At 32.3% G+C, this 24,869-nt stretch overlaps 8 protein-coding genes across 8 annotated transcripts; 2 read left to right on the top strand and 6 right to left on the bottom strand.

The window, feature by feature from the left end:
- Window positions 1-354: 354 nt before the first annotated feature.
- PHYBLDRAFT_171952 (hypothetical protein) lies at window positions 355-3,271 on the top strand (the record flags this gene model as incomplete). The annotated part of the gene is made up of 13 exons (XM_018436695.1): window positions 355-500; window positions 596-802; window positions 863-989; window positions 1,077-1,124; window positions 1,193-1,273; window positions 1,361-1,633; window positions 1,725-1,910; window positions 1,973-2,066; window positions 2,135-2,266; window positions 2,353-2,688; window positions 2,765-2,784; window positions 2,863-3,133; window positions 3,213-3,271. 13 exons carry the CDS (start codon window positions 355-357, stop codon window positions 3,269-3,271), a joined length of 1,980 nt encoding a protein of 659 aa, XP_018287969.1.
- Window positions 3,272-4,128: 857 nt separating this feature from the next.
- PHYBLDRAFT_73610 (hypothetical protein) lies at window positions 4,129-4,905 on the bottom strand (the record flags this gene model as incomplete). Its single annotated transcript, XM_018442889.1, has 3 exons — window positions 4,129-4,262; window positions 4,512-4,602; window positions 4,636-4,905. 3 exons carry the CDS (start codon window positions 4,903-4,905, stop codon window positions 4,129-4,131), a joined length of 495 nt encoding a protein of 164 aa, XP_018287968.1.
- A 360-nt stretch (window positions 4,906-5,265) lies between these two features.
- PHYBLDRAFT_73609 (hypothetical protein) lies at window positions 5,266-6,383 on the bottom strand (the record flags this gene model as incomplete). Its single annotated transcript, XM_018442888.1, has 4 exons — window positions 5,266-5,437; window positions 5,497-5,626; window positions 5,693-5,888; window positions 6,228-6,383. 4 exons carry the CDS (start codon window positions 6,381-6,383, stop codon window positions 5,266-5,268), a joined length of 654 nt encoding a protein of 217 aa, XP_018287967.1.
- Window positions 6,384-6,558: 175 nt separating this feature from the next.
- On the bottom strand, window positions 6,559-8,083 carry PHYBLDRAFT_73608 (hypothetical protein; the record flags this gene model as incomplete). The annotated part of the gene is made up of 5 exons (XM_018442887.1): window positions 6,559-6,699; window positions 7,207-7,223; window positions 7,387-7,449; window positions 7,605-7,674; window positions 7,898-8,083. The coding sequence occupies 5 exons, from the start codon at window positions 8,081-8,083 to the stop codon at window positions 6,559-6,561; spliced, it is 477 nt and encodes a 158-aa protein (XP_018287966.1).
- Window positions 8,084-15,631: 7,548 nt separating this feature from the next.
- On the bottom strand, window positions 15,632-16,753 carry PHYBLDRAFT_171948 (hypothetical protein; the record flags this gene model as incomplete). The annotated part of the gene is made up of 4 exons (XM_018436694.1): window positions 15,632-15,729; window positions 15,981-16,047; window positions 16,207-16,274; window positions 16,684-16,753. 4 exons carry the CDS (start codon window positions 16,751-16,753, stop codon window positions 15,632-15,634), a joined length of 303 nt encoding a protein of 100 aa, XP_018287965.1.
- Window positions 16,754-17,017: 264 nt separating this feature from the next.
- On the top strand, window positions 17,018-18,104 carry PHYBLDRAFT_149106 (hypothetical protein; the record flags this gene model as incomplete). The annotated part of the gene is made up of 6 exons (XM_018432218.1): window positions 17,018-17,161; window positions 17,222-17,338; window positions 17,395-17,523; window positions 17,592-17,661; window positions 17,722-17,876; window positions 17,946-18,104. The coding sequence occupies 6 exons, from the start codon at window positions 17,018-17,020 to the stop codon at window positions 18,102-18,104; spliced, it is 774 nt and encodes a 257-aa protein (XP_018287964.1).
- Window positions 18,105-18,710: 606 nt separating this feature from the next.
- PHYBLDRAFT_171946 (hypothetical protein) lies at window positions 18,711-22,476 on the bottom strand (the record flags this gene model as incomplete). Its single annotated transcript, XM_018436693.1, has 8 exons — window positions 18,711-19,444; window positions 19,493-19,843; window positions 19,955-20,088; window positions 20,452-20,462; window positions 21,389-21,852; window positions 21,909-22,137; window positions 22,215-22,255; window positions 22,329-22,476. 8 exons carry the CDS (start codon window positions 22,474-22,476, stop codon window positions 18,711-18,713), a joined length of 2,112 nt encoding a protein of 703 aa, XP_018287963.1.
- Window positions 22,477-23,229: 753 nt separating this feature from the next.
- On the bottom strand, window positions 23,230-24,163 carry PHYBLDRAFT_149103 (hypothetical protein; the record flags this gene model as incomplete). The annotated part of the gene is made up of 2 exons (XM_018432217.1): window positions 23,230-23,887; window positions 24,144-24,163. 2 exons carry the CDS (start codon window positions 24,161-24,163, stop codon window positions 23,230-23,232), a joined length of 678 nt encoding a protein of 225 aa, XP_018287962.1.
- Window positions 24,164-24,869: the final 706 nt, after the last annotated feature.

The raw sequence follows: 24,869 nt of genomic DNA, 5'->3' as shown, positions 1-24,869 counted from the left end.
TATCTTACAAAAAGGGATTCATAAAGGGGGAGGGGAAAAGATTGCAGAGCTCACATAGATATGCTAGTAAAAGACTAAAAACACATAGGAGTAAATGCTGTGCTCGTATAGTCACGCGTCACAATCAAATTGGATGTGTAAATAGGGTCTATTTGTAAGGTAGGAGATCATGCAATTTGATATACTTTATTTCTGTGAAATATTTAAATAAATGTCGTTTGGAACTGACTTGAAGGCATGTTTCTTTTTATGCTTAAGATACATAAGCCATAAATAATAACATTAGAATCATAATAGAATCATGCTCCTGCAATAATTGAACATGTAGGAGATGGCATTCAATCTTTAAACCAAATGCGCAACTTTGCCAGAGACAGGAGTCACATTGAGCGAGAATATGCACAGAAACTGGAGAGCTTAGCTAAAAAGTATAAGCAAAACTCAAGATCACGTAGTAACGATTTGGCGACAAACGATAATGACTGGAATGATTCACCAAGGTAGATATTCAGTCAAGTGCTTTACTCAGGATGACACTATTCATCCCTGCCCCTTTCTTCCTTCATTCCTTTATATATATTTAAACTTTAAACAGCACTTGTCTTGCAACCTGGAATACTCTTATAGCACAAACAGAACAAGTTTCAAAGGCTCGCTTTCAACTTGTTGATGATATCAACAATAAAGTAATCGAGTCTATAAAAGCTATTATTTCTCGTAAAGAAGATGCCCGAAAGAAGGCAAGTTCGAGGCTTTTGGGGTCTATTGCCAAGAGTTTTCCTATTCTTTTTGCACAAAGAAGGTTACGGAGTCTAAATTTTATTGTATTATACTATTGCTAGCATATTGCCTTTTATCAGAGACTTAAATCCGATAGAGAAAAATCATACACTGAAAAAGATAAGGCGAAGCAAGCCTATGATGATTCTTGTGCTGAAATAGAGATTATTAAGGCTAAGATAGACAAAGGTACTGGAGACCAAGATAAGGTATGTTGGGCGCATTTAAGATTGCAAAAGGTAGAAAAAAGAAACCCTTGATCTTTAATATAGTCGTTTATTTTATTTTTCTCAAAGTACCAAAAACAGCTTGATATTGCCATGTCAGAATGTGGAAATCGCAAGGTATTGTGTTTTTATTCTTGGTAATATTCTCTACATTTAGTTTGACGTTTAATACAATAATTTTATAGAACCTTTATATCCTTGCTCTTGGAGTAGCAAACGCAGAAAGAGCAAAGTATTTTGAAGAGGATATGCCAAAGCTGGCCGATGTAAGTTTAATTTAACTGGAAAGCATTTGTGAAAAAAAAAATTCAATTAATATACTGATTGATATTTATTATTTCACTTTTCTACAGTATCTGGAGAAATTGAACGATTCTCGAATTTTGGCATTGCAAGATATATTCATAAGATACATTGATTGCGAAGTGCAAGCATTGTCTACATCCTTAGATCACCATAATATTACCCTGTCATCGGCAAAAAAGATAGATCCCGCAGTTGATTCCAGTGCATTTATAAGAAGTGCTATCGGGACAGGAGATCCTGGGGAAACTGCAGCAAACGTGAGATTTTCCTACATTCCTTGGAACGGTGGTGTCAATGCTGCCGAGGCTATTGTAGACAGGGTAAGTTTCGGCTGTTGTATTGTTTTGCGTATAGGTAGAAATAAAGATATATATATATATATATATATATCTGACGACTCTGCTTGATTAGGATTCCAATCTTACTACAAATGAATCCGACATAATATTCCTTAACAACAGACTTATTAAGGATAAGAAGCAGCTCGACACAATAACTAATGAGCTTTCGCGATATTCATCCGAGGCAGACGAGCTTAAATATAGAGTAGACGCTATCCAGAGTAAAGGATCTTTGGAATATGATAAGGCTATGGAGGTAAGCTACATAGAGATACGTAATTAACCTCACAAATAGTAAGTTGAGTATATTGTTGATAGCTCTTGATGGAATCTCTTCGAAATATCACTCTCCAAACTACTCAAATGGTTAAGGTGAAAAGCGAAATAGAGGTTATAGTACAGAACATTGGAGGTCAGGATTATAATTTGTATCTGTACATTGAATAAATTTATCACACCAATACTAATAATAAAATTTAGACGAAGGGTTAAAAACCACCGGACATGATTTTAAGCCCTGTTCATTCACAATTCCTACAACGTGTGATCTTTGTAGCAATACTATATGGGGACTTTCCAAACAAGGATTTACATGCAGAGGTACCTGGGCTTGTAACAATAGTCCTTATTTTTCTCTTTTCTTAAATAGTGGCTAATATCAATTTTAATTTTCCATTTTTCTTTGGTTTATTTTATAGCATGTGGCTTTAACTGTCATGCAAAATGCGAAATGAAAATTACCCCAAACTGCTCGCTTGTGCGTGGAAAAATAGACCGCCAACAGTCTTTTGCAAAAAGTCAGCCGTTTCTCTCTCAAGGAAAACAGCAATCGAAAGAGAAAACCCGGAATCTGTCCTTTGGTAGCTCAATGGGTATCACTCCAGCCAATATCTCATCAAATACAAACCCTATACTACAAGTTAATGATCCTGCTAGTCTGCCTACAGTGCGTGCTCTGTATTCTTATCATTCACAGTCGCCTGATGAACTGAGTATAGTTGAAGGCGACTCTCTTAGTATCGTTGGATCTAAAGGTATTTAAAAATTACGTCAAGAAGTATCAGTTTTACGTGTCGTAGGATTATATAATAAGTCTAATTTTTAATATAGATGACACTGGATGGATTAAAGTATGTATACTTCATGCGCGCACACATACATATTTATGTATCTAAAGTGTGGCAAAAAAGCTAACTATGCTTTAAAAGGTCGCAAAGAATGGACAGACTGGACTTGTTCCTGCAAATTATATCGATCTTGAAGCATTTGAGCAGCAGACATTGGACACGATACCAGGCCATACATCTAATCAACCTTCATTTGATGTTGACCCGATCGAAGATCAGACCAATCAAACTTATGTGATTGATGTTGTAGTGGCTCTTTACGACTTTACAGGAGTTGGCGATGATGAATTGAACTTGAGACAAGGGGACAGAATTGAGGTCACAAAGAAAGAAGAAAACGGCTGGTGGGAAGGTAATATAATATACAACATCAACATATTAGACCCTAATATAACTGTTTGTCTATTTACCTTTTATTTCTTTCTTTTTAGGTGTACTAAACCAAAAGGTTGGAATTTTCCCAGCAAATTATGTCCGTCCTAGCGAATAAATAATACAGAAATTGAGAAGACTGTATATATCATATTTAGACAAAGGTTAAGGTTTTTAGAAAGAACAAAAGCAAAATATGTTCCCAAACCACATTACAAATTAAATGATATGTGAAGTATTCAAGTAAAGAAAAAATAGTATATCGATCATGACACAACAAGTCTTTCTTTTAGCATCTTTAACTTAGGTGTCTTAGATATTCGAAAGGTCATTAAACTTATGCTCTGCCAAATCATTGCTGGGGTTTATGACAGTAATAATTCTATCCAGAGCATATGCGTAAGCATTTCGACTATTTATTTAAATCTTTTTCTTAGTGATTGTATAGAAGCACCCAAATAAAGGCGTTTCATATAGCTTTACCGCTATCTATTACAGAAACGAATATTTAACTATATATTGTGATGAACTGATAAAATGGTGAGTGTCGTGTATTAAACATACAGGTATTTTGTCTTTCCTATTATCAATACAAACAAGAAACATAAATAATGCTTTTTACTATTCGTTAATAATTAAATAAAAGTTGATCATAGAATTCACTATAATATCTTTAAATATTTGATAAAGAAGTAATGTTAACCCCAAGAAAAAGAGAGAGATAAATAAAGGTAAACCTTTTTACAGTCAAAAAAAACTTACTATAATTATTTATATTGATAATATAAATTGTTGTTTTTTTAAGTGGCTACTTTTCTAGGTAGTGGGATAACCGGGCGCTTTTGGATCCCACCCTGCATGTTGTGCGTAGTCAACGCGAAACATTAATGCAGACGATGCACTGGGACGATGCATTCAACACTCTCCTTAATAAACCCACTCACCCACAACTTCAGACCTTACTCAGCTAACAGCTTATTTCTGACAGAATGGCATGTCGTAAATCATTTTAAAAAACCAAACGTTGACACTTTTGATTCCGCCAATCTTGATGGCGAGTAAATATATACTCATTCTGACCAGGGAATTTAGAGATGTTGTCAGCTGTCCTACCAAAAAACATAACCCACACAATGGAGCTACACATTTTCTTCTCTCCACTAAAGAACTCCACATTCTCAATGCAAATGTTTACAGGCACATCCTCACCATGTAGGATACTCCCCACAGCGCAGAGAAAATATTTGTCTTCTGGTAAGCTTTGGCATAGAATTTGAATAGTCATTGATAGTGATCATACTTCATAGTATTTAAAAGTTATAACTTCATTGGCATGGTAGTTGGTGGCAACGTCTTACTTCCGATTACATTATATAATGGGTTGTTGACGACTTGCTGGAACATCGGGAGGCTGAATGGCAAAGCAGGAGGATGTCCATTATCAATACACTAAAGGCACAATAGATGAGACTCAGATAGCACTTGCGCAACGCCTAAGGGAGATTTTATCATATGGAGCGAAGGATTAGTGGAATACACACGGAGAGAAGTGTCGGTGGACGCCATATCCAGGAGAACGCTCATTAATGTCATCTCAAGACCATCGGGGTAGTGTGTATTCATTTTTTTTAACTTATCATTGTACCTCTCAAGGATATAAATCCAAAATGTATAGACCGGACCAAAGTCAAGCGTCGATTCACACAAGTGTATATTTGGTGTGATACTGCTTTTTCGTAAAGACTCTGACATTATTTCCCAAATTCACCAAGGGGTTGGCGTGCGTAGTCTATATGTAAGTATGTGTTCGATAGGCCTCTCAACTTTCGGCATGTCTTCACAAGGTTGGTCTAGTTATTGAAATCCTTTTTGGGCAAAGACTCCTTCAACAACAACAGCAAATACACCAGACACCACGATCGCCGCTCGCCAGCTTTCATATATGGGAACCCAGATGCGATTTTTTCGAACAAGACGGCATGTTCAGAAGGAACAGGAATATCATCAGCAAAGCATTGCATACGAGCAATAATAGCAGCGGGAAAAAAACAAAGATATTTCAAACGCTGACCATACGGTTTGCTGTTACAAAAAAATATACTGTGCGTGATATCAACAATCATGTAAGCGATGCGACTCTGAAAACTGCATGCCGTTCTGCTTCTCCAAATTTTCTCTTTCTACATCTGATTCTGTGCAAAACCACATATTGTCATATATGGAAATCATCTCTTCTGTCCGTGATTCCCAGTTTTCATTGTCACACCCAAAGTAATTAATCTTACTTGATGCAGTAATCACGGAGAAATATCGTTTGAATTTATGGCAGCCATATGTGTTTACATGCCATGTTCTGGGAATCCGGCAGTATTTCTAGCAGCAGGTATCTCGGAAGCGACATACATGATAGCAGTATAGACAGTAGTACCATTAGGGAACTTGGTAGTCTTCACAACTATACCACCATAACAGTCTACCATCCCATCAACAAATGTTTCCAGAAATACGTCCATCTAGTCGTCCTCTACTTCCTTTGGACCAGGCATGACATCAACGCGAATAATATTTTCTGGTCTCATTTGGTCTTCCTTGGGGAAATTGCTGATAAGTAAGTACAAAGCACCGCCTGTATAAGTCCGTCCTTCAAACAGCTTAAACCAATATACATTCAATGTCAACATGAGAGAATGGGCATGATTTACAAAGGTCCCGTCGGCTTCACCGAGAATATCAGTCTAAATTGTATCATCGTATACGTCCGTCATTGTACTTTCTATTGTTTTGCTTGATCCCTAGTGCACGATTTACTCATCTGACTTGACTTTGTGGAAATGTTGTGACGAGATATTTTCTCAGTAAGCTGTAAGGAAATACCATGAGAGGGACTGGCTTCCCAATTGCTGGACCGGCATACAGAGAATAACTGTCATAGATAGATGGGGTGGAATGTGCTTCTCGGAGGAACAGTTGGATTGATGATACCCTGGTAAGTATATGACATCACGTTTGATGCAGATGGTGTACTTGAAGACGGTTTTTGCCATAAGATCGAATCCAGACATGATTTTCGATACATCAACGGTGACATGTGGATCAGTATCCTTCTCATAGGTAACAAGAAAGTATTGAAATAATTTCAGTGTTGTAGATCCTCCCTGCTTGAACCAAATAAAACACTCAAAAGACAACACCGAATAGAACCATAAGTTGAATTGCTTGAGACATGCCATGCATTTTCAAATATAGGCCTACAGAAAGGCAAGTGTTATGATAAGTATCATTATTATCTGTAATATGATTTATGTATATTTCTTTGTTCAATAGGTGCATACCTGAATCCATCGTATCTTTAAATACTATGACACCGACAATGTCAGCTTCATTCTCATCGTTGGACCCCTCACTTTAATCCGGATAGTTATTGTCAAATGACGATAGTGGTGTCTCAGTATCATACTCTTTTTCGAATTGAAAAGGTTTGTCTTCTCTCAAAAAAAAGTATACTATGTGTGGCGGTTTCAGGAAATTTAAAAGAAGTACTTTTATCTAAAATAATAAAAATAAAAATAAAATATGTTTTATACGATTTTTTTTGGTCTTGGTTATTGAGATATATCAGTCTATTATCAATGTAATTAACTCTACTAAGCTTACGGTCTCTATTAGTAAGAATTACACATTGGACTCTATACATCTCTTTTAATATAATGACAATAAGGGTTTTACTAGCTATCGATGCTTGACAATTCGTGGCAGCAATGCTTTAACTAATATTCAAATAATGTTCAATATAAAAGTACAACACTTGTTGGGTTCCTTTAATATTTTTGAGTAAAATACTTTTGGGTGTAATAATCTTGATTAAAATACCCGTGAGTAAGATTGATTATAATATTATAAATACCATTATTAATTGTACATCTAGCACACTAATTGTTTGTAAGTTTCGGTCAAGTCTCGACAGTCAATCATCTAATCTTTTTGTTAGAGCAACCCTTTCAATTTCGATATTTAACAAAAAAGGCGTTGGTATATATATATAATATTAATTACCAAAGTACGGAAATACACTATAATCATTATTAAAACACGAGTTTAAAGTAGGCAGGGAAAGTACGCCAAAGTACATCCCTAAGTACGCATTTTACTCTCTCGTAATGATATAGCTCTCGATACCAGTGAGTTTCGTTTTATATTACCAACCCAAGATAGTATAATGGACGTCACAAGTACTTTGTAACTCTAATGTCTTGAATTCAAAAAACCAAATAGTAACCACGATAGTACTCGACAGAACTGTGTATATATTTGACAGTATAGAAATACTTATTTGTTTTTCTCTATCATTATGTACTCTTTATATTAACTTATTTTATTAACAGCTTCTATTGTATTTAATTTTAAAGAAAAAAAACAGAGTACTTGTATGTGATACCTAGAGTCAGATATACTCGACGTCTTCAAGAAATTATACTTATACAGTCGAATATTGTTTTTCATGCTAATTGAGCCTCCACAGTTCTAATTAAAGCAAGAAATATTATATTTGTTTTCAGATAGGCTCTTGTAGAGAACAGTAAATGTAATTGCGAAAATATTTACAAGGCAATTAACAAGAAAAGTTTCATATTTATTTTACAGTTTTCAATGCACCCGAGTTGGTCGATATACTTTACATTCAAGTGGCTGCTGAAGAAAAAGAAAAAGAAAAAGAAAGGCGTATTTTTATACTAATGTGTCTTACATGACATGGAAATAAGCACTGGTGCAAATCATTAGGAGTACTGCTACTAAACTTTTCGACTAGTTGGCGGATGGGTATACATAAGAAATTATCGGTTTTGGTCGTAAATAAATGAATATGGTACATCAAAGGATACCATTCTGCGCATACACCCGCACTCACGCAAAACAATCGGATCCAGTACATAATGAAATAACACTGGATTTATAAGTTTTTATATATCTTACCATTTTATCATTTTTCATGAAAATAATTAAACTGCCAACACAAAGCAACTGCCGAAAAAAAACAAAATAATATTAGTACAGTTGCGCCTAACCAAAACTCATATACCACCACAATAACAACGATTTCGCTAATATTGAAAGGCAATTGGTTATTTCTTTCTTTTATATTGTTTATCCACGCACACAAACGCCAACTGTACCAAGAATTAATTTGAGTTGGGTGCAATTTTAGACAGCCCAATTTCTTTGTCATTCTTTCTTTCTTTCTTTTTAAATTCAGTGCAATAGATCTCTGATTCCTAAAAAAGGATTAGAGAACACATAGAAACACCTATAGAAACAGATAATTTTTTAACATCAAACAAAATACATCGACCCTTGTGCAGAGTGAAGAAACGCATGATGAAGGGTACAGCTGCAGTATAGAATAAAAATAATGAGAATAGAAAATGGTTGATACCTTTGATGTGCGGGATGAGGCCAAGGTATTTTAGTTGACAATGAACGCGAATGAGAGAAAATATTTGGGAGTTATCGATCCTCACTTTGGCCTCCATGAAGTAAATAGTTGTAGCCTCTTAAAATACATTACCATGGCTGTATAACTTATTTATTTTTATTACTCTTTTGCAATCGTTCAAAATTCTAACTAGACAAAGAATCAAATTGGGGAAAAGCATCGTTTAATTGTTGTGGCTCAAAATTTAAATATTATTTATTTATTTATTTATTGAGTCATGTCATACAGGGGATAAGCCAATCGTCTACCTCTCTTGCGATACGTACTGCCTGTTCATACATATTTTCCCTGGGGTAGAAATGTCCTGTACTTTACCTTGTGATTTTATGATTTTCTGGTTCTCTTCCTTTTTTAAAAAAAACCGGTTGACTTTCTGTGGTGAAACTACTTATCCTTAAGCTCTTTACAAAACAGGTTTGACTTATTGTGCCATCACAGATACTATTCTCACTCCAAATAAATTCTCTTCACAATAAAAATTCATATTAGTTAAGGATATTGTGTAATATTTTTTTAACCATTGTAATAACCGTGAATTATCCCAAGAAGCGTATACAATATATAAAAGACATTTATTTGTAAACAGAAACCTGCCCCACCGATAAGTTGACTTTCGGTTCTGGTTTGTAGTGCACCTTTATCCTTACTCGACTTAACACGGGATGGAAGCTTTTCATTTGTACATGTTTTCTATAATAGCAATAATTACAGGTGCTATTCTTACCATTTTTTTCTTATGAGTAGTAAACCTTTACAATAAAAGTATATTTTTCGATCAAGGTGTAAACCGACTAATGAAAACCGGTGACCATTATTGCACAAGCCAACTCTTATTATTATTTACCATTTCAAATATATATATATATATATGTATATATATCGATTATCTCTATTTTTCCGGCATATACAACAGCTAGCATAGAAATTATATAATGCAAAAAAAAACATAATAATGCGGCTTTATCGTATAAAGAGAATGCGAGTAATTGTTTTCTAGTTGATACATATCAAAACTTGCTCGTGGTCTTGGTGAAAGCTTGCGCTTTTAACAAATATAATATATTTTTAGATGTTCTCGGTAAAATACATGTGTGCATACATGTGCGCATGTGTATGATTGTAGTAATTTCAATTGTAACTTTCATGGCAAGTTAATGTGAATATGTATGGTTATTGAAAGAGATGCACACAGAAGAAAAATAAAATAAATAAATAAATAAATAAGAGTATTATTTTTGTTTATTCTGCTTGAAAAAAAAACCCCCCCTCCTCATTCCTCAACTGGAATCATTGCACCAATGATTGCATTGAAAATATTTTTTTACAACTTTTCAACCTCTCCACAAAAAATATAAAGAATATCAAATATATATATATACCTCTTGTAATTGAGATTATTTGAACAATCTGTCGCCTCGGTTAAAGGGCATGCAAGATACCAAAAAATAAATAAATAAATAAAAAATATCGGTTTCAGTCGGCATTTATAATATAATTATTTTTCTTATTTTTTTTTGAGAAATAAATATTTATTCAAAAAATAAAATTCATATAATTCTACTTTTCTCGACTTCTACTGATTGTATTTGTATGCTTCTTGGCTCTATCGATAGCTAATGACGAAGAGTAACTGAAAAGTGGCATTAGAGGCGCATTGTCGGTCTTTAGAATTTTTTCGGAGATTGAATAATGCTACGATTAGATGGCCGCCGGGATTTGGTATAGTGCGCAGGTGGGTAAAAATTAAAATAAATCAAATATTTCCGCCCTAGCCGAATATCATCTATATATATATATATATTAAAAAAAATAGAATTTATCTAAAAATTATTCATATGTTTATTCATAATTTTTTGAAATGCTAATTTATTATAAATATAATAAAAGCATTAAAATAAAATATAAATAAATAAATAATAAAAGTAAAAAACAAAATAATAAAAATAATAAAAAAAAAAATAATAAATACAAAATAAAAAAGAAATAATAAAAAAATATAAAAAAAAATATAAAAAAAAATTGAAAAATTGAAAAATAAAAAATTAAAAATTAAATATTAAATATTAATTTTGTACTTTAACTAAATAATTTATTTTATATTAATTTATTGTTTGCTATACTTTAATAAAAAAAATACTCTAGAACTATGATATCTCTACTTATATTAAATTTCATGAGATTTTAACTTTTCTAATAGTCTTATTATAGCAGAAGATTTCAAACCTTCCCTTAATATGTAAACAGACTTTTCCTTTACACTTCTTTAATTTAATGAACAAATTATTAAAAGAACAAATCTCAAAACAGTAGTATTATATTGTTCTTTTCTTACAGAAAAAAAAAACCACACAAAAAAAATTTGGAATAAAAAACGGCAATAAGGTGGCGTCGAACGCGGGTTCCTAGAATCAAAACGCAACATCTTAACCATTATGCTACGCGAACAAAACATACTAATAAATTAAAAACAATGTTTTATTTATTTATTATATATATATAGAAAGATTATAAAAGAGTTGTGAATATATATAATATTAAAGATTAAATATAATTAGAGTATGTAACTTGTATTTAATGAGATGATTGGATATGATTGGATATGACTTGAATATTGACAAGTGTGAATATATATAATGTGATAGATTCAATGCTATTGACTAATATTAAAGATTGATAAGATGTTATATGCTAATATTAATGATAAATTGAATATTATTAGCTAATATTGATTACATATTATATTTTATTAACTTATATAAGTAATAAATTGGATATGATAAATTTATATATAGTACAGATTGACTGTTATTCATCTACATATATATCAGATTCACTATTATTAGTCTATATATATTAGATCCATTATCATTGATTTATATATATATGAGATTAGCTGTTAATAGTTTATATATATACTAGATCAGCAGTGATCAACTTATATATATATGAGATTGACTGTTATCCACTTATATATATCTGATTAGCTGTTATCCATTTATATATATATCCAATTTAGTATTATCTCTTTATATATAATATCAATAACCTGTTATCAGCTTATATATATATCAGATCAGTCATAACTGACTTATATATATATGAGATTGACTGTGATCAGATTATACATATACTAGATCAGCAGTTAATAATTTATATATATATATCAGATCGGCAGTCATTGACTTATATATACACCAGATTGACTGTCATTGGCTTATATATATATCAGATTGGCTGTCATTGACTTATATATATATCAAATTGGTGCTCATCAACTTATATATATACCAGATCTATAATTATTGACTTATATATATACCAGATTGGTGATCATTGACTTATATATATATCAGATCGGCAATTATTGGCTTATATATATATCAGATTGGCAATCATTGACTTATATATATATCAGATTGGCTGTCATTGACTTATATATATATATCAGATTGGCGCTCATCAACTTATATATATACCAGATTGGTGATCATTGGCTTATATATATATCATATCAGCAATTATTAACTTATATATATATCAGATCGGCTGTTATCCACTTATATATATAGCAGACTAGCTATCATCCACTTATATATATAGCAGATTAGCTGTCATCCACTTATAAATATAACAGATCAGCTGTCATCCACTTATATATATATCAGATTGACTGTCATCCACTTATATATATATCAGATCAGCTATCATCCACTTATATATATAGCAGACCAGCTATCATCTACTTATATATATACCTGATTGGTGGTTATCAGCTTATATATATACTAGATCAGCTGTCATCTACTTATATATATATCAGACCGGCTGTCATCCACTTATATATATAGCAGACCAGATGTCATCCACTTATATATATATCAGACTGGCTATCATCCACTTATATATATAGCAGACCGGCTATTATCCACTTATATATATAGCAGACCAGCTGTCATCCACTTATATATATATCAGATTGACTGTCATCTACTTATATATATATCAGATCAGCTATCATCTACTTATATATATAGCAGACCAGCTATCATCTACTTATATATATATCTGATTGGTGGTTATCAGCTTATATATATACTAGATCAGCTGTCATCTACTTATATATATATCAGACTGGCTATCATCCACTTATATATATAGCAGACTGGCTATTATCCACTTATATATATAGCAGACCAGCTGTCATCCACTTATATATATAGCAGATCAGCTGTCATCTACTTATAAATATAGCAGATCAGTTTTCATCCACTTATATATATAGCAGACTGACTGTCATCCATTTATATATATATCAGATCAGTTGTAATCCACTTATATATATATCAGATTGGTGGTTATCAGCTTATATATATACTAGATCAGCTGTCAACAGCTTATATATATGCTAGATTGCCAGTCAACAGCTTATATATATGCCATATTGGTAGTCAACAGCTTATATATATGCCAGATCGGCATTCAACCGCTTATATATATGCTAGATTGATGGTCAACAGCTTATATTTATACTAGATCAACTGTCAATAGCTTATATATATATAAGATCAGCTATAATTAGTTTATATATAGTGTCAATTAGTTGTTATCAGCTTACATAATGTTGCATAATGTTGCATAATGTTGCATAATCTTGCGTAATCTCGCATAATCTTGCATAATCTTACATAATCTTGCATAATCTTGCATAATCTTACATAATCTTGCATAATTATATATAGGCACATATAAAAGAACTTAAACATACATATATAAAAATATAAAACTAAAGTTTGTGTAACATACATCATTATGCATATTCGTGTAATGTAAACAATACGATTGCATTGCTGAAAAAAATTGGTAACTTTTAGCTATACTTGTTATATAATATGCATAATCATGCATAATCTCGCATAAATGATATACGTAAACAATACGATTGCATTGCTAAAAAAAATTGGCAACTTTTGGCTATACTTGTTATATAACATGCATAATCATGCATAATCTCACATAAATGATCTACGTAAACAATACAATTGCATTACTAAAAAAAATTGGCAACTTTTGGCTATACTTGTTATATAACATGCATAATCATGCATAATCTCGCATAAATGATCTACGTAAACAATACAATTGAATTCATGAGAAAAAATGACAAAGAATAGCTTTTTTCGCAAAAAATTTCCTTTTTTGGTTAGTCTGAATGCACCTAGCGTGAGAAGTCTTGGCATTTTTAGTGTGGGAAGATATGTTACATAAATAGCAACTATGTAAAAGCTTGGCATGGAAAAACATTTAATTTTAAACTATCAAAAAGCCATTCCTACAATAATTAAATATATCTCTTCTAATGAAAGTTCAAATTCTTACTAAGTAATAATTTTTTAATTTTTTTTGCTATATAAAGAAAATTTAGTAGTATAATATAAAAGTATCAAAAAATGTAAAAAGCAAGTATAGAATTTATAAAAATTAATTTTAATATTTTTTTTTTACTAATTTTCTTATAAAAATCAAAATATTATTATATATATCAATAAAAAAATATATGAACAAGTCAATTAATTAATATTTATTATATTTTTAATATATTTATATATTATATATATATAGAAAGATTATAAAAGAGTTGTGAATATATATAATATTAAAGATTAAATATAATTAGAGTATGTAACTTGTATTTAATGAGATGATTGGATATGATTGGATATGACTTGAATATTGACAAGTGTGAATATATATAATGTGATAGATTCAATGCTATTGACTAATATTAAAGATTGATAAGATGTTATATGCTAATATTAATGATAAATTGAATATTATTAGCTAATATTGATTACATATTATATTTTATTAACTTATATAAGTAATAAATTGGATATGATAAATTTATATATAGTACAGATTGACTGTTATTCATCTACATATATATCAGATTCACTATTATTAGTCTATATATATTAGATCCATTATCATTGATTTATATATATATGAGATTAGCTGTTAATAGTTTATATATATACTAGATCAGCAGTGATCAACTTATATATATATGAGATTGACTGTTATCCACTTATATATATCTGATTAGCTGTTATCCATTTATATATATATCCAATTTAGTATTATCTCTTTATATATAATATCAATAACCTGTTATCAGCTTATATATATATCAGATCAGTCATAACTGACTTATATATATATGAGATTGACTGTGATCAGATTATACATATACTAGATCAGCAGTTAATAATTTATATATATATATCAGATCGGCAGTCATTGACTTATATATACACCAGATTGACTGTCATTGGCTTATATATATATCAGATTGGCTGTTATTGACTTATATATATATCAAATTGGCGCTCATCAACTTATATATATGTCAGATTCGTGATCATTAACTTATATATATACTAGATTAGTGATCATTAACTTATATGTACTGCAAAAGAAGGGTCAATTCAGTATACTAAATCTTGATCAAATACTGTCTGAATGAATAAAATTCAGCATGAATTCGATCGGAATTTATGATGCCAATTTTTTAAAATTCGTGAGCTAAATGAATACAATTAGTATATTGAATTTTAGGAATGCAAAAAGAAAAAGTGTGATATACTTTTATGTGATATATTTTGGTTGTAAAAATATAGATGCACTTTTATCAGACCGCAGAGTTTTCATTTTATATTGGCTTTGCGTTTTTTTTAAATACAACACATAATATTCAACATCTTTTTATTACTATATATGGGTTGTTAAAGAAGAGATTTGGTCAAGATTTGGTCAAGATTTAGTCAAGATTTAGAGGTTTATGGGTCATTTTAAAGTTTTTTATTGGTTTGAAGAAATTTTCTTATTGTTTCTAGCTATTTCTATTTGTCTACATCACTAATCGTCTTCTGTTGCAATTGGGTAGAAACATCACACTCCATGTCGTCATATATTTTAGTGGATATTATGTTATTCCTTTTGAATATCCATTGGTTCACCCCTGGTGCAATCAACCCCTACTGTATTCGATTGCTTGCTGTGGCATGCCTTCTTGGCCTGTTTGTTGACTTTTATAAAAAATAATTATAGGGTGGAGTAGAAAGAATGTTCTAGGTATATTTATTTGAGAGCAACAGATTATTTAAAAAATATGAATATACTTACAATAAAGTTAAACACGAGAACAGATAAATGTCTTTAACATAAAGATAAATATATCAACGTTTTAGTTAAATGTCTCAATTATAGTAATATCGTATATAAAAATAATAACTTTTGTTAATACAATTCAAAGTAAATAAGACTATGGTTTGCTTACCAGGCAGTTCAGAAAACAGAAGAGTTGACAAACAGAAAATACAAAGATATTGTCTATAAAATATAATCTTTTATTAGAATGAAATTAAGAGTATCAGACTATTTTTTGCTTACCAATTATTTGATACAGTAAAAGAGGCGGCATGCGGGAAATGGAGATATTATCTATAAAATAATTTTTTTTCATTAGAATTACGTACAGAGAAATAGAATGACTATTTACTTACTTGTCTGTCTGTAGAGAATAAGAGTTGGTATATAATCAAAAAAAGAGGACCGAGATAAAGATCAGTGACTATAGAGTGTATTGTATATATAAGAAAAATAATAAATACAAGTTGTATCTTGAAGATGAATGTTAATATTTATATAACATACTATTTTGCAAACTCTCCCAAGGTATATGTCTTTGTTAACAGGCCAGAAAAATCTAAACAGAATAATTAATACATAAATCATGAATAAATATTCAAGTATATTTTTATTACCTTCTTATTGTTATTTTTGAGGCAGTTAAGAAGGACTTGGTGTTTTAAAACATAGAGTATCATGCTAGCATAAAAACAACAAGATGATTAGGTCTTGAAACTTTGATGTGAGTTGATGCTTACCATGTTAGACATTAAGAAAGAAGTAAAGAAGAAGAAAGAAAAAATTAAAAAAAAACAGAAGAAATTCAAAATTATAATTTTATGACCATTGACTCTGAGAAACTGATAGAATCAATTGAGCAAATTGAAAGTTATTCAACTTATTCTGATTGAGACAAGACATTACGTACTAAACCATAATCTCTCCCATCTTTGTAATGGATGTAAGCTATTACAAATGCCTTTTCAAGTCAGCTTATAAAGAAAAGTATAATATAGAGATCAAAATGCTATAAAGAGCATCATCAGAAAAATAATCTTTTGGTGCCTTACTTTCCACCTTTACGTATGTTTTGATTTATTTTATTATTTTAAAGAAACCCGACTCTAATTATTAAAGTATTCACATTGTTTCCATTTCTTTCATTAGTCTTAAATATCTCAATTCATGTCTTCTAATACGCAGCAAACCAAAAAAATGGAAAAGACAACTACAAAAAAGTCTGTTCAACAAACTGCTGGGACAGCAGCAAGCACAAGACAACGGGAAATTCTTTCCAGCTTGACAGTTAGCGCAGAGTTAGATGGTACTGTCCTGTTCACTTTGTCTACCATGAGCATCTGACTGAATGAATCTCATTCACTTCTGGAGAAGGTCTACCACAACATGGGAGCAACCAATGGCCAGAATAACAATTCGAACCATAGTCCCATCAGTCAGGCTCTTACTACAGAAGAATATATAAAGTACCACCTTCCAACGGTTTTGGTAGGATATATACTAGTAATAGAATATTGCAAAGTTACTTACATTATATTTTGCAGAGATTGATCCGTTCTCAAACACAAGCAGTTCTGGCAACAATGCCATTGACAGTCAATGAAGGCATCTTCTCGACATCCAACCATCCCATTGCTGATGTAGTGCAGAGCTACACACGTCAGCAAGCTGAAGTAAAGTCTGTTTCGTCTGCAGTTGTGGAAGAGAAAACCCGAAGACATATTTCGTATATGCTTCAAAGGGCAAAAGCTTTGCTGGAAAAGATAGCTTAACAAAATCGGATTTCTCGATGCTGGTCCAGAAAGACAAAAGTAAGTATAGTCAACAGGTTTTGTATAAACTATTTTAACTTTTTTTTCAGATTCTTGCAGGCTACAAAGAAATTCACTTGGCCAACAAGACAAACCTTGAGTCTAAGTTTGGTGAGACTGTTGTTGACCTTCTGGACTATGACATGTTGTCTGATATTGAGTCAGATGAGGAGAAGAATAAAACTAGATATACTCCTAGAAATAGACATCCCTTGGTAAGGCTCTCATGATAAAGGTTATTTTTTTAATACTTCTAACTCAAAAGTATTTATATTATAATGCAGATGGATGAATACTTTACTGTTTTGAAGAAACAGAGACTTGCTAACAAGGGACCAGACGTCATTGGCAATTCTGTCTATCCAATTATTTTGAGAAACACCGAGTTATCCAATGAGAAAAAGGCACATGTTGCTGCTTGGATTCACACATGCCAACAATAAATCATTATTTTGTTTACAAAGCGCATATAGTACTTTAATGATTTTTATTGATTGTGTTGAATGACGTGGAGTGAAGTGGTAAAATATAATCAGGCAGTATTGTCAAGATGAGAAGCAATTAAAATATAAATAAAAGGAAAAAGAAAAAAACAAAATCAAAAATCAAAATAATAAATTATTATTTTATTTTATTTTATTTTAAAGCCAATTAATAAAAAAAATATATATACAAAGCAATTATTTTATTATATAACCCTGATTGTTTTATTCTTGTTTTTTTTATTGGAAATTATAATACCAATATTAGCAAGAATATGTAATAAAGGCTAAGAAAATGGTAAATGTCGGGTATTAAATATACAAGTATTTTGTCTTTTATATTATTGATAAAAGCAAGAGAAATAAATAATGGTTTTTACTATTCGTTAATAGTTAAAAAAAACTGGTAATATAATTTACTATTGCTCTTTTAAATACTTAATAAAGAAGTAATGTTAAAACTAAATAAGAATACAGAGATAAATAAAGCTAAACCTTTTTACAGTCAAAAAAACTCGTATTATAATTATTTATACTGGTAACCTAAATAGTTGTTTTTTTTGTTTTTTATGTGACTACTTTTCTAGGCAGTGGAATAACCAGGTGCTTTTGCGTCCCACTCTGCATTTTATGCATAGTCAACGCAAAGCACAAATGCAGACAATGCACTAGAACAATGCATGAAGCATCCTCTTCCATAAATCTCTTATCCCACAACTGCAGACCTTGATCAGCTAATGGCTGATGACTACTTGAATGGTAGATGGGAAACCATTTAATGAATGCAAATGTTGACACTCTTTTGACTCCACCGATCTTGATGGTATGAGTAAATAAATACTCTATTTGACCAGGGAATTCAGATACATCGTCATTTGTTCTCTCAAGAAACAATACTCTCACAAAAGACCTGCGCTTCTCCTTTTCACCACTGCAGTACTCTTGCCCCAGCAACAAAATCTTCTTCACCTTTTGAATCCAATTGTTCACAAATACATCCTCACCAATTGAGATTCTTCCTACCACACAGAAGGAAACACTTGTACTCCCGTAAGCCTTGACATAGAATTCAAATAACCACTGATAGTGATCATTCTTCATCATAGTCAAAGGCTGCAACTTGATTGGCAATGTGGTTGGGGGCAAGACCTCACTTCTGGTGACATTGTACCATGGATTGGTAGCAGTTTGCTGGAACATTGCTAAGCTAAATGGCAATGTAGGAGGGTGGCCAGCATCCAAATTCAAGGGAGAAGAGCTGTTGGAATTTGATTTTACTTGGGCAACCCCCTCAAGGAACTCTATCAGTGGTAATGAAAGATTGGTAGAATACGCTCAAAGAAAGCTACCAATGAATGCTTTCTCCAGGAAGACTCTCATGAAGGTGACCTCAAGACCATTGCAACAGTTCGTCTTGATGTTCTTCAACTTGCCGTTGTATCTCTCAAAGCTATACAGCCAGAATGTGTATACCGGACCAAAGTTAAGCATCGACTCATGCAAGTGCATATGCAAGTGCATATTTGGCATGATGCTGCTCTCTCCATAAAGCGTCTCACACTCTTTTCCAAATTCTCCAAGAAGCTGGTGTGCGCTGTAAATTTCTGAATATGTGACTGAAGGACTGGTCAACTTTCGGCATGCTTTTACAAAGAGAGTCCAGTTTTTGTAGTCGTCTTCAGACAAAGCATCATTTAGTACTACCAACGAATAAATCAGACACCACAATTACCACTCATCTGCCTTCATATATGGGAAACCAGATTCGATCTTTGTTGATAAAATGGCATACCTAGAAGGAACAAGAATACCATCGACAAGACGTTGCATATGGACAAGAACAGCAGTTGGGAGTGTTGTGAATGAGTATTGATTACTGCTGAATCTGAGAGTAAGACTGAAGGATAAAATAATATCCTCAGCTATTCCAGTCAAACGGATCTCCCTTTATGATATTATCTAATACACAGATCATCATACACATAATTGATTATTTATTATTATCACCATAACATGGGATATACAAATACATATACATTATATATATGGCATCATTATATTTCATCTACATATTTCTTTTATTATACAAATACTTAATTGAGAGACTACAACTACAACTATTTAATATTATGAAACATTACCCAAGTATCTGGGTCGGAATACTAAAATATTACCAATAGCATAAATGCTCTTCTTTACCAAAACTCTTGGACTGATCTGACTGGAGAAGTATCATATTAATTGGTCTTTCTGGATCTTTTCAGAAGAACAATACTCCTGGAAGATGACTCATCGTGATAAAGATTACTTAAGCACACACTGAATTACAAATTAGAAAAACATATAAATATCAGTAGATAGTTCCATGTAGAAAGATAATGGAATTTTATCATTCTTTACTTTTCTTTTGAAATAAACAACCTACACAAGTTCTCACGAATTCTTTCGTCTATATTATATTTTGCTTTATTTTCTCCCCACAACAGAGAGATACCTCAGGTCTTTCCAAACACTGATCATATGCTTTGCTGTCCCAAGAAACAAATTGTGCTTCAGACGGGATCAAAGTAGTGTAGGTGATGCAACTCGGAAAAACGGGTGCCATGCTGCTTCTCCAAAACAGCTCTCTCTGCATCAGATTCTGCACAGAACCACATCTCAGCTTCGGTTGCATTTTCCTCTTTTGTTCAGGAGACCCAGTTCTCATGATTGAATCCAGAATAATTGATCTTACTTGTTCGAGCAACAACAGTGAAATGATGCTTGCATATGTGACAGGCGTTTGTACTTGCAAATCCTGTAAATCCAGCAGTCTTTCTTGCAGCAGGTATGTTGCAAGCAACACACATAAGAGCAGCGCAGATACTAGTACCATTGGGGAACTCTGGAGTTTTCATAGTTATGCCGCTGTATAACTCTACCAGCTCGTCTACCAGAGGTTCTAAGAAGTTGTTCATCTGGTCGATCTTTGGTTCCTTTGGATCAGGCATGATACTGACAAGGATAATGTTTTCTGGCTTCATTCTTTCTTCTCTAGGCAGGTTGTTTATTGAGAGGTACAAGGCCCCACTTGCATGTGTACAACCCTCGAACAGTTGAAACCAATCCACATTCAATGTCAACATCAAAGAATTGTCATGATTCACAAAAGGCTTGTCATCTCCATCAAGGAGCTCAGACCACATTGCACCATCATAGACGTCCAACAAGGTACTGTTTATGGTTTCCCTTGATCTCCATTGAACGATTTGATGCTCAAACCCAGGTTTGGCGAAATGCTGTGCCAATGCATTCTTGAGCGAGTTGTATGGGAAAACCATGAGAGGGACGGCGCGATCAGCTTCGGTGTCAGAGAAAAGAGGATTTCCGCAGTATGTTGGTGGTTTGGTTGTGTATTTTTCGAATGTGCAATTTGGTTGGCAATTGCCTGGTAGATAAATTGCAAAGCACTTGTTGCAGACAGTGTATTTGACAATGCTTTTTGTCATGAAATTGAAGCCAGTCATAGTCTTTAATGCATTAATGGTGAGTGGGAGATTGGTATCTTTATCAAAGGCAACAAGAAGATGGCGGAAGAATTTCAACATAGCAGTTCCACCTGCTTGAACCAAGTAAAACGCATGAAAGATAATGCCAAATATAGCTATGAATTGGCTTGTTTGAGACATTTCATGAATTTTCAAAGAAGCAACTACAAAGGCAAGTATTTCTGTTAATTATTTATAACACAATTTATATATATTTCTTGTTTAAATGTATGCATACCGGAAGCAACCATGTCTTCAAAATCTTCAATACTGGCAACCTCAACTTTGCTCTCATTTTCAGACTCATCGCTTGAATCAGGATCGTCATTGTCAGAAGCCAATGATGTTGTCTCAACATCAGACTCTGCGAATTGAAAAATCTCGTCTTCTCTCAAAAAAGGTATACTCTGTATGGTAGTTTCAGCTGATACAATAGAATAATTGTCTTCATCTATAGTAAAACCAGACTATTAGCTATCTAAATTATGATTTATTAAAAAGAAATTTTATACTCATAATCAATCGATGTTTCAGATATATCTACCATCTCAACATCTGTCTCTTCTTTGACAACTTCTGTATTAACTGATAATTAACAAAAAAAAATATTAGATTACAATTTATTCAGTAATGCGCGTACTACTCAAATGTCATTTACCTCGATTTTTTGGGCCAATGTCTAATAACTTATCAGCATCATTATGACGCTTAAAGGTTTGTGCATTTTGCAAAATTCCACCAATTGCATTTTTGGTACATGATGAATATGTACACATAACAGTGTAGGTTTTAGTTGTAGAATTCATAACAGTAAGAATAATATTAATAATAATAAAATAATAAAAAGGTGTATACTATATTTTATTTTCATCTTTTATATGTCTCTTATTTTTGTCATTAATAATGAGTTGATATATCTTGTTCACTATGTCATTGACTACATTGAGCTTACCGTCCCTATTAGTAAGAATTACAAATGGATTTTGATACAGCAATCTTTTCTTAAAAAAATGTGCCTGATTATTAATGGGGCTTCAATTTAATAATCACTGATATAATGGTGTAGTTTTTCTCTTTCGCGTTTTTTTAACATAACATCAATTCTCGCTCATTTTGGCAAGTGGCCTTTTTTGGATTTTCTTTTTCTTGTATTTTTTATGACATCAATTCTTGCTCTTTTTTTCAATTTTTTTTGATATACTTTCTTATTAAAAATAAGTCATATATCATACATTATTATATTCTAATAAAAATCGGTATTTTTTGCAATGCAATAAAAATATTATTGAGTCTAAATTAGTTGCATCTGGAACAACAAGTTTTTTCTTCCAGAAAAATAATTAACTACTACATTTAACATTTAATATTTTATTTTTATTTTTTATTTTTCTGCCAAGTCAATCGAAACATATATTTTTTAAGACAATTGTGCAATTTACTGTCTAATTAATAAATACTTGTATTTGTATCTGTGTTTATTTAATATAATCAGAAAAAATTGCGAATTCACATATCAAGAAAAAAATATATTGAAAAACGATGTTGTTTGAAATATTTTTTCAAATTTTGTCAAAATTCAAAAAATAAAATTTAACCAAATCCATCCTCCTTTTGCAGTATTCTATTGCTTCTATTGGTATCATTTCGGCTGTCTCAATGGCAGTAACTGTGTATGATGTTCCATTCTCATTGATATTATATTCCATCAGATTTCCTAAAGCACCATTGACAATAGCATCTAACTTGTGAAGGGCAGGCAGCCAAAAGCTTGGATCACACAAGGTTATATTCTTCATGTCATCATAAAGTGGATATCTTTCTTGAGAAGGAGGGTCACCAGAACCTGTTCTTGTTGTATCTGCAACTACTCTTCGGAAATTTCTCTTTATCTTTTGGAATTCGTCTCTTATGTATTTGACAGTTCTGAATATCTCTGCAAATTTTGAGCACGGAAAAGCTCTTGCATGCTGCAATATCACAGGACTTCTGCAAAATAAATTGTGAAGGGTTGGCCACAATCTGTTCTTTCTAGTGTTATCAGATGTCTGATATTTTGAGTGAAAATTTCTTTCTATCATCAATTGAAGAAGAACTATCACTACATTATTGGTCCAAGAACCTAGTTGTTCTACACCTGTGGTTGTTGCTCTTGTAGTCTGTGTAGTCTGCGTAATCACTCCATCTTCATCCTGTTGCTCAACGTTCTTGGTTGTATTGCTTGTTCAGCGATCTTAGGGGACGGGGGGTAATGGCACCACACAATTTAAGGTGACTGTGAGTCCGAGGCCCAGCTATAAAGTGTCTTGAAGAACCCCCCATCCCCATTCTTTATGAGCACACCCCTGTTCCCATCTTTAGATCATTCCAATTTCCTGGGAAAAATAAAAACACCCCCTTTCTTAAAGTCATTAACATTTAGTTGTAAGAATAAAAAATAATATTTCCAAATAACAAGATATGATGCCTTTTTTACGTTATGTACATTGCATACATTGCGTACATGAATCAATAAAAATACTTATATAACTACAGTGCTCTTTTATTAAATATGAACACCAACTTCAATACCTCTATTGAGAAGATGTACTCGCTTAAAACAACTCTCTCATTCCCCAAGAATGGTTATCCTGACAAGCAAAGTGTTCTTCAAGCCGTAAACAATTATGCCCTTTCTAATAACTTCACTATTAAGATTAAGGGCGGAAAATTCCCTATTCTGCACATTGCTTGTTCAAAGGCTGGTGTTTATCGTGACAAGCGCAATATAAGTGATGAGAAAAGAAAGAAGATGCCCAACTCTTCTCTTACTGGATGCCCCTATCTCTTAAGATTTTCTTATAAGAAGAAGAGCAAAATATATCTTCCTTTGCCCGCCTATGGGGAAAACGAACATTGCCACAACCACCCTATCACCCCTGAGAATTTGGCTTCTTCTCACCAAGGAAGAATGTCTCTTTTGACTGCTGAAGATGCCACTATTGCAAAGACAATGTTGGAGAATCATGCCAAGTCCCGTGATGTTCAGAAGGCAACAAGTGACAAGGTGACAGGAATGAGAAAGCTGAGGATCAGCGATATCAACAATCTCAAGTACAGTGCTACTCGTGGTGATGAGGAGTCTGCCCATGGCGCTACTGAGCTCATCAGAACAATGGAAGCAAAGGGATTCTCCGTTCTCTACGAGTTTAATGAGAGAAAT

This window comes from Phycomyces blakesleeanus, assembly GCF_001638985.1.
Source record: "Phycomyces blakesleeanus NRRL 1555(-) unplaced genomic scaffold PHYBLscaffold_20, whole genome shotgun sequence".
Lineage (NCBI taxonomy): Eukaryota > Fungi > Mucoromycota > Mucoromycetes > Mucorales > Phycomycetaceae > Phycomyces > Phycomyces blakesleeanus.
This window is presented reverse-complemented; position numbering and strand designations above follow the sequence as displayed.